At 37.0% G+C, this 14,376-nt stretch overlaps 1 protein-coding gene across 4 annotated transcripts in view; it reads left to right on the top strand.

Moving 5' to 3' along the window:
• The window catches only part of LOC125064774, a 61,119-nt gene that overhangs the window by 42,821 nt on the left and 3,922 nt on the right, over positions 1–14,376 (top strand). For all 4 annotated transcript variants that reach the window (XM_047671988.1, XM_047671991.1, XM_047671990.1 and 1 more), the window contains exons 2-10: positions 8,430–9,486; positions 9,623–9,849; positions 10,307–10,434; positions 11,033–11,205; positions 11,361–11,576; positions 11,744–11,964; positions 12,086–12,184; positions 12,305–12,599; positions 12,813–12,921. In XM_047671988.1, the coding sequence (XP_047527944.1) occupies positions 8,456–9,486; positions 9,623–9,849; positions 10,307–10,434; positions 11,033–11,205; positions 11,361–11,576; positions 11,744–11,964; positions 12,086–12,184; positions 12,305–12,599; positions 12,813–12,921 (2,499 nt within the window). In that variant the 5' untranslated portion in view covers positions 8,430–8,455. The remainder of the gene's footprint in view (positions 1–8,429; positions 9,487–9,622; positions 9,850–10,306; positions 10,435–11,032; positions 11,206–11,360; positions 11,577–11,743; positions 11,965–12,085; positions 12,185–12,304; positions 12,600–12,812; positions 12,922–14,376) is intronic.

Below are 14,376 nucleotides of genomic sequence, written 5' to 3'. Positions count from 1 at the left end.
TCTGGGTATGTACTCAGTTATCACTTATTAACCAGATATTCTGACATGTGACCGCACGTGACATTGGCTAAATAATCTGTGCCTTTTTAGCACAATAAAAGCAAAAAAAAGTATTAATACTTAGTATTGTTGTGTTCCAGTTTAAAGGGTGAATATTACTACAAGTACCTAATTAGTTACCTTGATTTTAGTTTTTAATTTCCAAATGAGATATCTCCCTTCCACGAAACTAAAAACGACATCTGATACCCTCATAATGTCATATAACTACAACTATTAAACGTCCGCTTTATTTTCTCACGATTACAGTGTTTTTTTTTGTAAAAATCTTGGCTTAAGCTTGAGTACTTAGGTAAACAAAGTTTTAGCACTCCGTATAAGAACAAACAAGACCTTACGCGTCATTATTATTGATATGTGTGGTTGACTGTATGAGCTTGGTTAGAAGAAATGTATTTATAATCAAAATTAAAATGACTGTTCTAAGTGTGTGTTTGTGTGTGTGTGTGCAAATCTAGGTTTCTACAACGTTTAACTGTAAAGGAACGTGTTTGAATTCTCATACATAGTTGCTAATTTTATAGCTAAAAATTTAACGTCCATAACAGGAAAACAAGATTTCATATATATGTTACTAAGTTTATTTTTCTCATCACCTCGTTCTAATAGTCGTTAGGAAACTATAAATAAATAAATTTTGGACAACATCACATACATTACTCTGATCCCAATGTAAGTAGCTAAAGCACTTGTGTTATGGAAAGTCAGAAGTAACGACGGTACCACAAACACCCGGACCCAAGACAACATAGAAAACTAATGAACTTTTTCTACATCGACTCGGCCGGGAATCAAACTCGAGACCTCAGAGTAGCGTACCCATGAAAACCGGTGTACACACTACTCGACCACGGAGGTCGTCAATATATTATAAATTCGAAAATAAGCATACAATTAATATTATAGTGTATTACTTAACAAAAGTTCATTAGTTAAGTAAAATTTACGCCCAACGAAGCTGTGTACAGTTATACAGGTAGCTAGGGCGATGGTGATAGCACGACTGTAAAACTACATTTGTTTCTCGGACACGTTTTATTAAAGCGCTTTAAGGAAAACACAGCTCACCTTATAAAATGACGTCATATAAATTAAAAAAAAAAAACAAGTTTCTATGAACTTCTATGGTTCAAGGCTTTTTATATGCTAAATATTTGACCATACAATTTAACAAATTAATAGCTTGGTTGGTTAGCAAAAAAAATCTCAAAATTAAAATGCAAATTCATAATATACGTTTATCTCCATTTTTGAATAATGATAAGTTAATTATGTTCATGGAATTTCGTTCAATTTACGATCAGTACAAATGTAAATACAAAATGCTAACTCCTAAATCATGTATGTAACATTATATATGTGCGAATAGTAAATAAATCATTGTAAGCAACGTTTCAACGTGATGTCAGTAACCGTCTATTTTGAAATGATTGTCCTTGATGAATACGTGGCTTTCTTACTCATGAAGATACGTGAGACTATTGCAGATCTCGGACGCGATTAATCTTACTGGATTTACTGCAGTATTACAAACTTGACTGTGGATATCGAAATGCAGATGTGAAATACATTTCAATCGAAGTCATAATAAAAACAAGACGAGCATTGAAACAAAATTCTAGAATATTCTATTATATTCTCTTTTAAATTAATCATTAGTTAATAAGCACAAATTATTAATTTTTCGTATTCACGCAACATCTACTAATGATATTTAATGGAATTTTAACATTATAATAGTATTTATTGTTTCAGGATAGGCTATATAGGTTATATATACATATTACAATGAAAAATAAAATGAGTTGACGAATTTATATAAAAACTAATCATGTACTCGATTGAATTAAAAAAAAAAGAATTAATGAATTTCTAGTACACTTTCATCCTCCTTTTAACCACCTTAGGTGAAATTTGAAAAGTACTCGCTTACGTTCATAAGGAATTTCTGCGAAAGATTTCATCCTATTAGGCCCACCGATTTAGAAATTGTCAATCAATCAATATTAAAATTTAATTAAACATATAGTATGACACTACAGTCTATTCCAATCGAAGAAGAAATAAAGGTAAACGAACCTTAGATACACCCTATTTGCTAATAGCTCAGCTGAATTGTGCACTATTAACTGTGCTTGACTTAATATATCTTTAAAATACAAAACTATCCACTAAACTAATTACTTACGATTTACTTCGAAAGTTTCGTCGACGTTTTAAACGCAATTTTTTTGCAAAACCATAATTAATATAATCGATTATTCAAGCTTGATCAATTCGATGTCAATAATGTTGTTTATTTGGCTTTTGTTGGAGTAGACTGTAGGTGTGTAGTTGTCTCAAACCTTTTCAATGTTGCTATTATTATCTTAATCCTAATACGGTCTTAATACTGAACTAAATGATTTTTTTATCTTCGCATGTCCTTTTGTCCTCTATTATTTATCGGTCGTTCATGTGCCGTATAACTCTGCGCCCGTCAGCTCGTGACGATGTTTACAAATCCATTTACCTTTTAAGCTTACCATTATATCACTATCGGATGATTCGCCGATGTTTTTATATAAGATCATATTGAATACCTTTGACGCTATAAATTGATTTGTGAAATCGAAACTCAATGCTTATATATTATGCTGTCAATAAAACAACGATAATTTGTTCCTAATGTTGTTGATGTTGATTAATTGTTTTCGTTACAAATAACAAATGGAGATATAATCGCTATGTTAATCAAAAGTCTTTATTTAAGATAGAAGTTTTTACTTATAGATCGACAAAAAACTGCCATCGTTTTCAAACTGCCGAAAGAAACTTAGCGCGATCATAGCTGCTTTTTGGTCATTATTTTCAAATATTTTTTCAGTTGCATCGATTTATACCAGAGTCAATTGTTTAATTTCCGACGTGTTATTATAATTTCAATGCAAAAATTAATTTACTTATTACGAAGCGATACGCTTCATCTAATTTACCGTTCAAATTAAATTTTATATTCAAATAGACTAGCTAGTCATTGGATACAAGAACGGAATGTCGAGGAGAGCAAGAAACTCGACAGCAACTAATTCAATATTTATAAAAATGAGTACAAAATTTGTGTAAATATTATCCGTTACAAATTCCATGCATCTCATGTTATAATGAAGTAATGGTTTGCATTTAAATGTCAGATTTATCATGATTTTTTAATTTATCAAATAGCACTACATTTGGAAATTGAGAGAATTTATTATAAGTATCTGAACTAGTTTCCGCCCGCCAATGGTTGGTCAGGAGTTTTGTACAGTCCGGGATAAAGAGCAACCTATGCGGTATACCAGGCTATTACATATATCTGTGCCAAATTTCGTTCAGATCCGTTCGGCGGTTCCGGCGTGATTGCGAACATCCATCCATCCAAACATACATTACAATATTAGTAAGATAATGCTCATATAACTATAGGTCAGACACTAGCTGTTTACCGCCTTCTTTTATTGTTCCACGTAAATGAAATTCTTCTTTTATTATCAATTAAATAACAGGAACTTATTTCCATTAAATATAATCGCCTAATTCGAGAATTTACTTTATGCCTTTTAGAACTTTCGAGCTAGCTTGACTCTGTTACAAATATCTAACGACACAAATATTCACATTTTTCAAAGAATTCCCGATTCCAGCTTATGAGACAATTTTCCTCTCAAACTAAAATTACCTTTCAAGAGTATATTAATGATTCATACAACGTAATAGCCTGAAAAGCCTTTTGAAGAGAATTGGTGGAAGCATATGTGGTAGTATTTTCCCCGACTCATGCCTCTCGATTTTTCTCTGTGCGGCGAGCACGAGGCTAATTAAAAACACGAATTAAGCAAATGGAAATTCCGGCGCTTAAACCCGCAATATTTAATTAAGATTCACGTTCTCTAACTACTAGGCCATCGTAGATCTCTTCATAGCTCAGGTTTTATATACAACTAGTCGTTGCCCGCGGCTTTGCACATGTTTTAGGGTTTGGTCATCAGGTGTGAGACATTAAAGTAGGCCATAGCCTACTTTAATGTCTCACACCTGATGACCAACTCCAAGGAAGGACATATCCTTCCTTGGAGTTCTTGAAACTGAGATTGCTGTATACTTAATTCCATCAAAATCGGTTCAGTTATTTGGCCGTCAAAAGCAACAGACAGACAAACATAGTTACTATCACAATTATAATATTAGTATACATACAAATTAGTATATTTGTATGTATTATTTATGTGGAAATTTGTTTTGTTCAAAAAACAACAAACTTGTGAAGATAAACCTCGTAATGATCATCGTTCTTCCTTTTAAGTGCGCGTATAATATTTATTTAAACATTTGAAATGAGGGGAACTGTATAACAGAGTGTTTTCAACATTGGTTGTTATTTGTGAATCATAATTCGTGGGTTAACTTATTTGCGTTGGGAGTAGAATTGGCAAGCCACAACGATAACTCCAATTGTTAACATTTTTAATTATGTAATCGTTTTGAAATAGGTAACATACTATTTAATTAAACATTTGAAAATTGTCTCTAATTGATTGACACTGACACAGATTTGAAACCAAAACAAATCTTTTAAATACTCAGTACTAATTAGGCTCATTTCAACTTAAAATAAGAGCTTTTCAGTGAAGTAAAAAATGGTTTCCTTTTACGGGGATTGTGTTGATCAAACAGTGTTGTGTTCTCTTTCGAATGTCCAATCAATGAGGGCAGAGAAAAAAATCTGTATAAAACATCCACTAAAAAAATACGTTATTAAGTAAGATTAAAACAATTAAAGCAATACTCCTTTCTTAATCTCTGTCCAACGAGCTCGCGTATAATTTATTTATCGTGAAAATTCATGGATTACGTGCCTTCATTCCTACGCAGCCAACACAACTTATCCTTAAGTAGAATATTAAGAGGATGTATTTACTTACAATGGCTTTTATTCGACGATTTCTACGGCTCAAGGAAAGTTTGCGAAAAGAAATTGTGTAACTAAATGAGAGTTTTTTTTTGTTAAAATAACGTCTTTTGTTTCCTGTTCCACAAAAAATATTTCAAAATTAGAAGGTGTTTTCTAGAAATGTTATCGCATAGAAATAATCTTTTACACTAACATATTCACTGTGAATGATTACTTCGTTAATGAAATGATTAATGAGGTTGCAGATATCGTGGTCCTAGGTTCCATACTCTGGGTCGGGTCCATAAAAAAATATTGTCTTCTATGGAGAAATTTCAGTAGCAATACTGAGTCTGAGTATTTGTGTGTTTACACTCTCGTGTATAGGAAAGCAAGTGAAGCCATTAGTCCTGCGTCTGCGCTACTTTCGGTCATAACGATTTCCCATACTCGGATTATGGGTGTGAAGAATTAGTGAATGGACTTGGCACACTTGGGCTCATATATGCACTGCGCAGTTGGCTTTTCTCCTCGGTGGTGGTCGTCGTGGCACAAACCCAACGGGATGATATCATGAGATGAAATACAAATAAGGCTTAAAAAGGAACGATATATTTTTCAAAGTAAACCTCCTTTAAATAAGATTTCAAAACACTTGAGAGTCATAATATATCTATTATTTTAATATAGGAAACGTTTAAACATAAGCTGTAAATTACCTATAGTCTACTAATTTAAAATATCCTAGTTTCAATACCAAACAATAATGAACGGATAAGCAATATTAATTACTTTATATCCGATGTTATTGAAAAATAACTCGTTACGGAAACTAGAAAAATAAAAACACTAAATTTAAATAATACTATACATACATAATATCTTAACAAGGAAAACACGACCGAGCATAGAGGAAGTGTTTAGTTTTTTAGTTAATAGGTGCTGACATAGACTTGTTATGACCTTCAGTCTGACGAGAGACGAGTGTCATCGACTGGGCCTTCGCAATGGCCTTTCTATCTCGTTTAATTAACCGTCAAATTATACATAACCGTTCTTACGTAGCTAAAAATAACGTCGATTTTACGTGGTGTGTGTGCGCAGACGGCGTGTCGCGATCATGGCGTCCGACACCATGACTAATGAAAACATGCCTCTTGTTCTGTTGACAATTCTTAATCACTTCACAGTGAACGCAATACTATTTATTAATTTTATGTTGTTGAAAGATTTTTTTTTTCAACGAATTCCTGCATAAATTTATTTTTCTCCTTCTGATCAACTTTGCGAAACCTTTAATATAATTTATTTAAGCGGAAATGATGTATTTTATTACATTCGAAATGTTTATAAGCTTATCGTTCTCACTAAAGTTAATAATGATCCCGGTATGTGGTCTTATCGGTCGCTGTTACTACATGCTAGATATTAAATACTTCGATAAGATTTATAAGAATATTGCAAACATATGGAGAGTCAACAACAAACCAAATATACTTAATACAAGATTTTTTGGAATTATCATTTAACATTTCACTTGTACTAAGGGTTCTGTAGGACCTATACAGACAGCTGTATGCTGTACTGGATCCTCCCAGTCATCACTTATTCTACCGCCAAAATGTTTGAAGGGTGAGTGAGCCAGTGGAAGTACAACTACAATGGCTCATTAATGATCCAAGGATTGGTTTATCCCTTACAACGTCAATGTCTATAAACGGTGGTGACCTGCTACCATCCGGTGGCGCATTTCTCCTTCTGCTTACCTATATCACATATATTGTTTTCATATTAAAAATAATCGATCGAAATATCACAGGTGTGGAATTTAGGTTATCTTTTCTACAAAGAAAAATACATACTTACCCATTTTTCAATATATTAATATTTTAAACACGAAAGTAACTCTGTCTGTCTGTCAGTTGCGCTTTTACAACCAACCTACTAAACAGATTGAATGAAATTTAGATTGAAGCAAGATTGGACTGAAGGACATAGGCTACGTTTTGTGCCGTATATCTAACGACGACGACGACAAACCTCTAAAACGCGAGTAAATAACTAGTTTCACATAAGATAGCAAAACACGTGAAGGAGATTTATCTTGACACAATAAATTTAATGTAAAAGCAATATTAACAGTGATTGCGACTAAGCGTAGTGATAGTATGGTATGTTACCAATTCTTGGGCATAAACGGAGCGGTTTGTTCTCCTTATCTGTCGATACTTCTGACGCATCATTCTTTATAAAAAGAAAGTTACCTACTTTATTTTATTATAAGAAAGTTATTAATCGCCAACAATAAAGATGACCATGAAAAACTGACGTAATCACAAATTATAGTCACTTGTGGAACAACAGTAGCACCAAAACGACTTCACGATCGCGAGTTGTAGACTTATGACACAATCTAAGAACTTCCTTTAGAAAATTAGAGTTGAAGATACAATATTGCATAGGAAATTGAACTGCGGTTGTTTCGCTATAATAGCAAAAAACTTTTAGTTTAAAGTGCGTTTTTCCACACATAACAGAGCAATTGATCAACGTGATTTATTGAACAGATATATTATGTTGACGGCCTCGTTGGTCTAGTGGCTTGATATAAGGCCAGAGGGTCTGTGTTGAAACCCTAGATAGGGCCGATGAAAAGTCATTGGAATTTTCTGTAGAAATTCTCAGCACAAAGTTTGTAACTTGGGCGTGTATCCGAGGCACGGGAGGTGCCGTGTATAGCACGTAAAGCCGTTGGTAATGCGCCTGGACTCTTTCCGATCGCTTTGGATTTGCAGAATTATGAAAGAGACGGATAGGATAGTAATATAGGTAATTAGATTATTTTATCCGGCAAAATACAAGACAGCAAAGTAGTGGGAGGAACCTAGTATAAAATATGCAATGTATGTATTCAGTTGTATTAATATGGTCGTGAATGAGTGTCACAAGACTCGGGGCAGGCCTCTGCCGTGGGAACATTTTGCAGCTCTCATCGTTAGGGGTCATGTAAATACTTGTGTGTGTATTGTTATCGCTCATATACATATTTAATATTTATATACAGATATATTTCTTTAGAATGCTTAGTGGTGTGCGAAGTAATTGTTTAACTATTATTTTTATTAAATCGTATCATTATTATTTGATGTAATAATCATACAAAACGACAATTAAGTATAAAATGAAAATTGCCAAGATTATAGTTTACCATACCTATCGCTATCGCTAAGTAACCTGGCTTTGTAAAATAGCACGAACATTTGAGAATAGGCGAATGTGAACAATAGAAATAAGCTCCCTCGAGATTGTGACCCGTGGCCCGAGGGCTGCCGCACAATGAACATTTTACTCACACAATGCCACTGCATCGAACTGATTACTTGGCACCAAACCATCCGTCTAGCAACTTAAATACATTGTAACTTTTCACAATTTAAACGTTTCACTTTTGTTTCAGATCATGACGTGACATAAAAGGCCGAAATGGAAGAAGAAAATTCAAATAAAGTTAGCGGCCTTCCTCCATCTGGCTCTGACGTCAGTGAAACGATTTCTAACGGTGACGGAAATTTGGGAAATAAAACAAATAATACAAGTGATAATTCAGTTGTAGTGATAAAAGAAGAAAGCGGTATTAGTATTGAAACTTTAGAGGGCTGTCATAATGAAAGTATAAATTTAAAACAATCATTTGTGGGAAATGGGTCTTGTGAAGCGATTGATGTGCGGTCAATTAGTGACCTTGACAGTTTGCCGGTTGGAGATGAGTTAGCGCTCGGTGCAGCTGGAAGTGATAGTGGTGTTGAGGGTTGTGGTCGAGCTCTGAGTAGTGGTGGAGGATCCCGTTCTTGTGCTTCCAGTGTGGTCTCTTGTGGTTCAGGCTGTGGATCTGAAAGCTCATCCTTAGCCGGTGCTCCTCCTCGTCCCCGTCGTCGAGTTAATGTAACTGTGACGGAACCAAAAAGAAGTTCACCCGTCGGTACATCAACTCCTCGTCCAGCGACAGCACCTCGTGGACCTAACCTGGCAACTCGTGAACGGGCAAGAAGTCGAGAAAAACCAACACCGCCAGAAAAACCCAGACCTCTGACACCCAAACCACGTATTCGTCCAACTGCAGATCTTCCTAATCTGGTCCGCGAGAGTCCAGCTTTACGTGCCAAACCTACAAAAACTTCCACTGCTAGATGTAGAACACCAAATTCCCCTGTTGACGAGAAAAAATGGCCTACTAACGGACAACGACTCCCTATTGCAACTGATGCATCTGCTACTCGAGTAGCAGCGGATAAATACGGCACATTACCAAGAAGAAGGCGAGATGCTGATCCAGATTCATCTCCAAAACACGAAAATACACCACCTTCCCGGAGACCCACTGTAGCTCGTTCCGTATCTTCGCGTTCTGTGACAAAAACGCGGGTGAGGATTTATGCCGAAAAAGTTTCGCAGACTGTTTTGTGTGGAACCGATATCGAATCGGCTTTTGCAGGAATCGTGCCAAATATTGAGAGGTAACTTTTCACTTATAGTAATTTAAAAATCTATTTCTTATTGATAAATATAATTTAAGAAATAAATTTAGATTAAAATAAATTACAATAACATTGTTGGGTCAAACGATGTCTCAATTAGATATTCATTTTTCAGTCGTATAGATGTCACTCGCTGTCATCGTGGTGTTCAAGCGAGCTCTCGCGACACTGAAAACGCGCGTCTGGTTGCGGCTGCCGTCGCGGCTGAGGCCGCAGCGACTGAAGAACGAGAGAGGAGGCTTCACGCTGAGGCACAGCTGGCTGCCGAACGTTCTGCTAGACTAGCGGCTATATCTGAACTGGAGAGGAACTCACAAAGACTGCTGGAACTTGCCGGCGCTGGTAAGACTTTGTGATAATTTTGAATCAGTAAAAGTGGCATGTTAGTTAATTATGAAAACATTACATAAGTAGTATAAAACAATGTTCCGTCCCGCCGTCTGTACGTTTAAATATTTTAAAGTATACAACAAATTTTAATGCAATTTTCATCAATGTACTAAGAATATGAAAAATGAGCTATTAAAAAAAACTTTTACATTTATAAAAATGCATATTATAAATATATTATAAATATATAAAGCGGAGAATTTAACTTTCTAGCCGGAATAAACAAGAATTTATCCTTTTATGTTTTGTTCTTCGATTAAAAAGTTGTTTATCGATCCTTATCGCACCTGTGTGAAGCATAGTAATTAAGAAATCGTGCAACTAAAACACATAGTAACTGATTTTTCTTTATTTATTTTTTATTTCAAGGTGATTTGACTAAGAAAATCCATTTTCATTTCGATTACAGGCGCCGGTTCCAATGCAGACGGTTGTCTTCGTGCCTTAGAAGAACAGTTGCGAGCCGCTGGCGAGCTCGCTACGAGACAGCGCGGCGAGATCGACGCATTACGGGAGCACTGTGACAAGTTACACGCGGTTAGATATCTTATCTCTCTACACTTATTATATGTTATTATTTCTACTTACTTACTTATATACTATATATATATATATATATATATATATATATTTATATTTATGTATACATTTATTTTAATTAAATATTATATTGCCAACCCTACTGAAATACGCTCTTGTTGCGGTTAACCAGTGAACTGTGAACCATAGCAAGCTACTGGCGGGCTGATTAAAAACCATAACATAAAATGGGAAAAAATATTTTGTTCATTATGCTTAACAAGAGTTTATTGCAGGTCGATTTTTTTAATCGCCAGTTTATTTTTAGCTGAAGTATTAATTAGCCAATTTTATTTTTCTTATAAACTTAACTGGTGATTGAAAAGTAGGTCCTAAGCCGATATAATGTTATAAAAGAATTGGCCTTATTTGTTGCTAGTTGCATTGTAACGACTTTTGGTTTTCTGTTAAAATCTATTTAATGATGTAAAGATTAAATTACTGTCAATACATATTATTTATATGATAGAATAAAAATGGCCATCTACACGGCTAAATGTACTTCGTAATTTAAAAGTCCAAGTTAACAGAGTCCCTCGTCGCCCCATCACAACAGGAGGCGTGCCACGGACGGGAGTCGTCTCGTGTGCTGTCGGCTCGGCTGGCGGAAGCCGAGCGAGAGGCGGCAGAGATGCAGGACTTCCTCGCCGCGGAGACCGGCGCGCTCGGGGACTCGCTGCGTGATGCGGAGGCCGAAGTCGCGAGGCTCAGTGCCGAGCTTGAGCGCAGGTATCACAAGTCATTTTTGCAATAAAAAACTTTATCGCGAATACTCTTTTCGGACCGATCCTTTGTCGGAGTTATGAAATATATTTATTGCATTGCAACAATATTTTTAAAATAAAATATATTAATGTCATAAATGTGTACCTTTCTACACACAGACGTGGTGAATGCCGGCAACTGGTGCGCATGTGCGAGCAGCGCCGCCAGGAGGCGCTGGCGGCGGGCGCGCGGGCGCGAGGCGGGGCGGGCGCGGCGGCGGCGCTGGACGCGCTGTCGCGGCGCCTGCGCGCGCTCACCGAGGCCGTGCGCGCCGCCTACTCGCTGCCGCACCACGCGCTGCAGCCCACCGTGTACCATAATGAAGCTTACTGCAGGTTAGGCGCCCGACAAAATACTCATATTGAGGTCTTACTTTTTAGAATTCGTAAATTGTGCAACAATTTACGAATTCTAAAATATATAATATATAATAATTCCAGTTAAATCTCATAATCTCATTTTCTCCTATTGACTAAATTCTCTCATCCGTTCGCACCTCTAGCCGCAGCGACAGCGGCGAGACCCTGTCCCCGGAGGACGAGTCTCGCGGCGGGCTGCTGGGCGCGGTGGCGCGCGCACTGCGCTCGGCCGCCACGCCGCTCGCACACACGGCGGCGCCCGCGCACGCGCACGACGACGAGCGCTCGCGCATGTCCGACGACAACGACAACTCCGCCGACCTTCTCGACTCGGAGACGGAGCCCTGTCTCGTTACTGATCCAGGTGATATATACTCTATATATTATGTGATTTTCGAGCAACATAATTATCATGGCAAATGAGAAATTGTTTGATGTGATTATAAATAGACAAGAAATAAGGGACTGATTAAAAAAAATCTCAGAATACGCGGAGGAATGGTGGTCGGGCGCTGAAGGCGCAGGCGCCTGGAGCGGCGAAGAGCTGTCGCCCGAAAGAGAGTCCTGCGGGGATATCGATAAAGGTGAGTGTCGCACAATCCGCTAATTAATCATTAGCGGATTGAACCCTTTTACTTTTATTTGTTTTACTTCTAACCGCTGTACACTATTATAACTTAATTCCACAAATTTGTGTTCGACAGAGGCGGACGCGTCGGTGGAGGCGGAGGCCGACGGGTCGGGCTCGGGCTCGGGCTCGGGCTCGGCGGAGTGCGCGTCGGAGCGCGAGTCGCTGCGCGCGCTGTCGGCCGCCATCGCGGCGCGCCAGCGCTGGGAGGCGGCGGGCGAGCGCGCGGCGCGCGGCGCGCTGCTGGACCGCGTGCTGGCGCTGGACGTGCGCCTGGCCGAGCTGCTGCGCGCGCTGGCCGCCGCCGCGCTGTCGGCCGGCGCCGCGCGCTCCGCCGACCTGCCCGCCGCCGCGCTCGCGCACGCCCTCCGGTACGCGTGCCACGCTCCCCTCGCTCCCCTCGCGCCCCTCGCGCCCACTGACGGTGCTTTACAGTTAATCGTAGATCTTTAACATTATGGGCGTTTATTAGCCTCCAACACGGGATCGCATTACCTACTTAGGGATTAACAGTAATTTTTGAACTCACTCACTCACCTTTTGCTATTTATCTCATACTTCTCACGTTTCCCTTACCTTTCCAGAGATAAAATCGAAGTGACCGAGAAGAACGTAGCAGATGTCGTGGTCAAAAAGCTGGCCGAGCTCGACGCTTGCAAAAACCTCATGGAGCAATACCAACAGTCTATAGAAGTGAGTTTGATAATATTTTAAATAATAACTCCACGAAGCTTTTTCTTAGATTCTATAAATTTCAAGAAAAGTATTTCGAACGGTTTAGTGTTAACATTGATATTGTATCTCTATTATTATTCAACCTATATAGTAATCCTATATGTAACACTTAAAACCAGTTTTATATAGTATATATTCCATTTTTTTTAGATATTTAAAAGCATTGTATGTGTTTATATAATAATTTCATTTATAGTGTACACACACATACACAATATTACACCAAATAATAATTAAAAATTCGAATTCATATCGTAGGATATTCAAATTATAGACATTGTTATTTAATATGAAATATTTAAAACTCATTTTATATTAATAAAATAAATTTAGTAAAATACATACATATAAGCAACTACAGTGGAATCCGTTTATAATGACATCGAAGGGAATTGACAAGCACGTCATAATAACCGGACGTCATACAAAGCGTTTCGTGGAAATTGTATGTAATTAATGTAAGTGTATTAATTTGTCCACGCTACTCTTATTTATCTTACAAATCGTCAACATTCTTCAAGACATACAAATATTGTATATTTATTGATCATAAGAGGAATTCCGATAGGTGATGATTGTTTAATATAATTAATATCAATATATTGTAATAGAGTAGCATTTTTATATCGGCTGTGTGTATGGTATGCATATTCGCCTCAGTCTCCACGTGGTCATTTATTCTAATATCAAAGTGTAAAACTATGTACGGCTGTGTTCCGGTGTAAAGTGTAAGTAAACCAGTGTAATTCAAAGTCAGCACAAGTCCAAGGGATAGGGATATAACATCTTAGTTCCTGCTGTAAGCGGAGCTTTGACAATGTAAGCAATGATAGTAGTTTATACGTCTTAAATTTATTTTGTTGCAATTTGGATGCAGGTTATTAAAAAAAAAATACAAATTTTTGGAACTGTTTACTTGTATCAATTGTAAAATGTAGAGTAGTGTTAGTACCGTTAACTGGTTTAATGTGAAACAGGTATTTACACCATTCAGGGCCTGCTTGGCGATCTCGAGTCAAGAATAAAACGTCAAGGTTAATATCCAATCACTATCAGCTTCATACGCACACATTTATTATTGTCTCTGTGCTCTCTCTTATTCTTTTCTCTATTTTTTATCTGTTTAAAAATATTTTTTATGAAACTATACATATATATTTTTTTAAATTATTTAAGTATTATGAAATTAAATATTATCTGTATTGTCTATGGTTAATTGAATTATTTTCCGTAATTATTATCTGTATCGTTTATTTTTCTTTAATTTTGTTTATAAATATATAACTATTTGTGTAAATATTTCGAACTAAAGAGAAGGCACAGACAACCACGGCTTAACTATGGGTTGACTCGCGACCTCCAGCACATGTATATAACCACATAATGTAAAAAAGTAATTGGCAATATATAAAG

The sequence above is a fragment of the Vanessa atalanta genome, chromosome 6 (assembly GCF_905147765.1).
Source record: "Vanessa atalanta chromosome 6, ilVanAtal1.2, whole genome shotgun sequence".
Taxonomy (NCBI): domain Eukaryota; kingdom Metazoa; phylum Arthropoda; class Insecta; order Lepidoptera; family Nymphalidae; genus Vanessa; species Vanessa atalanta.
This window is presented reverse-complemented; position numbering and strand designations above follow the sequence as displayed.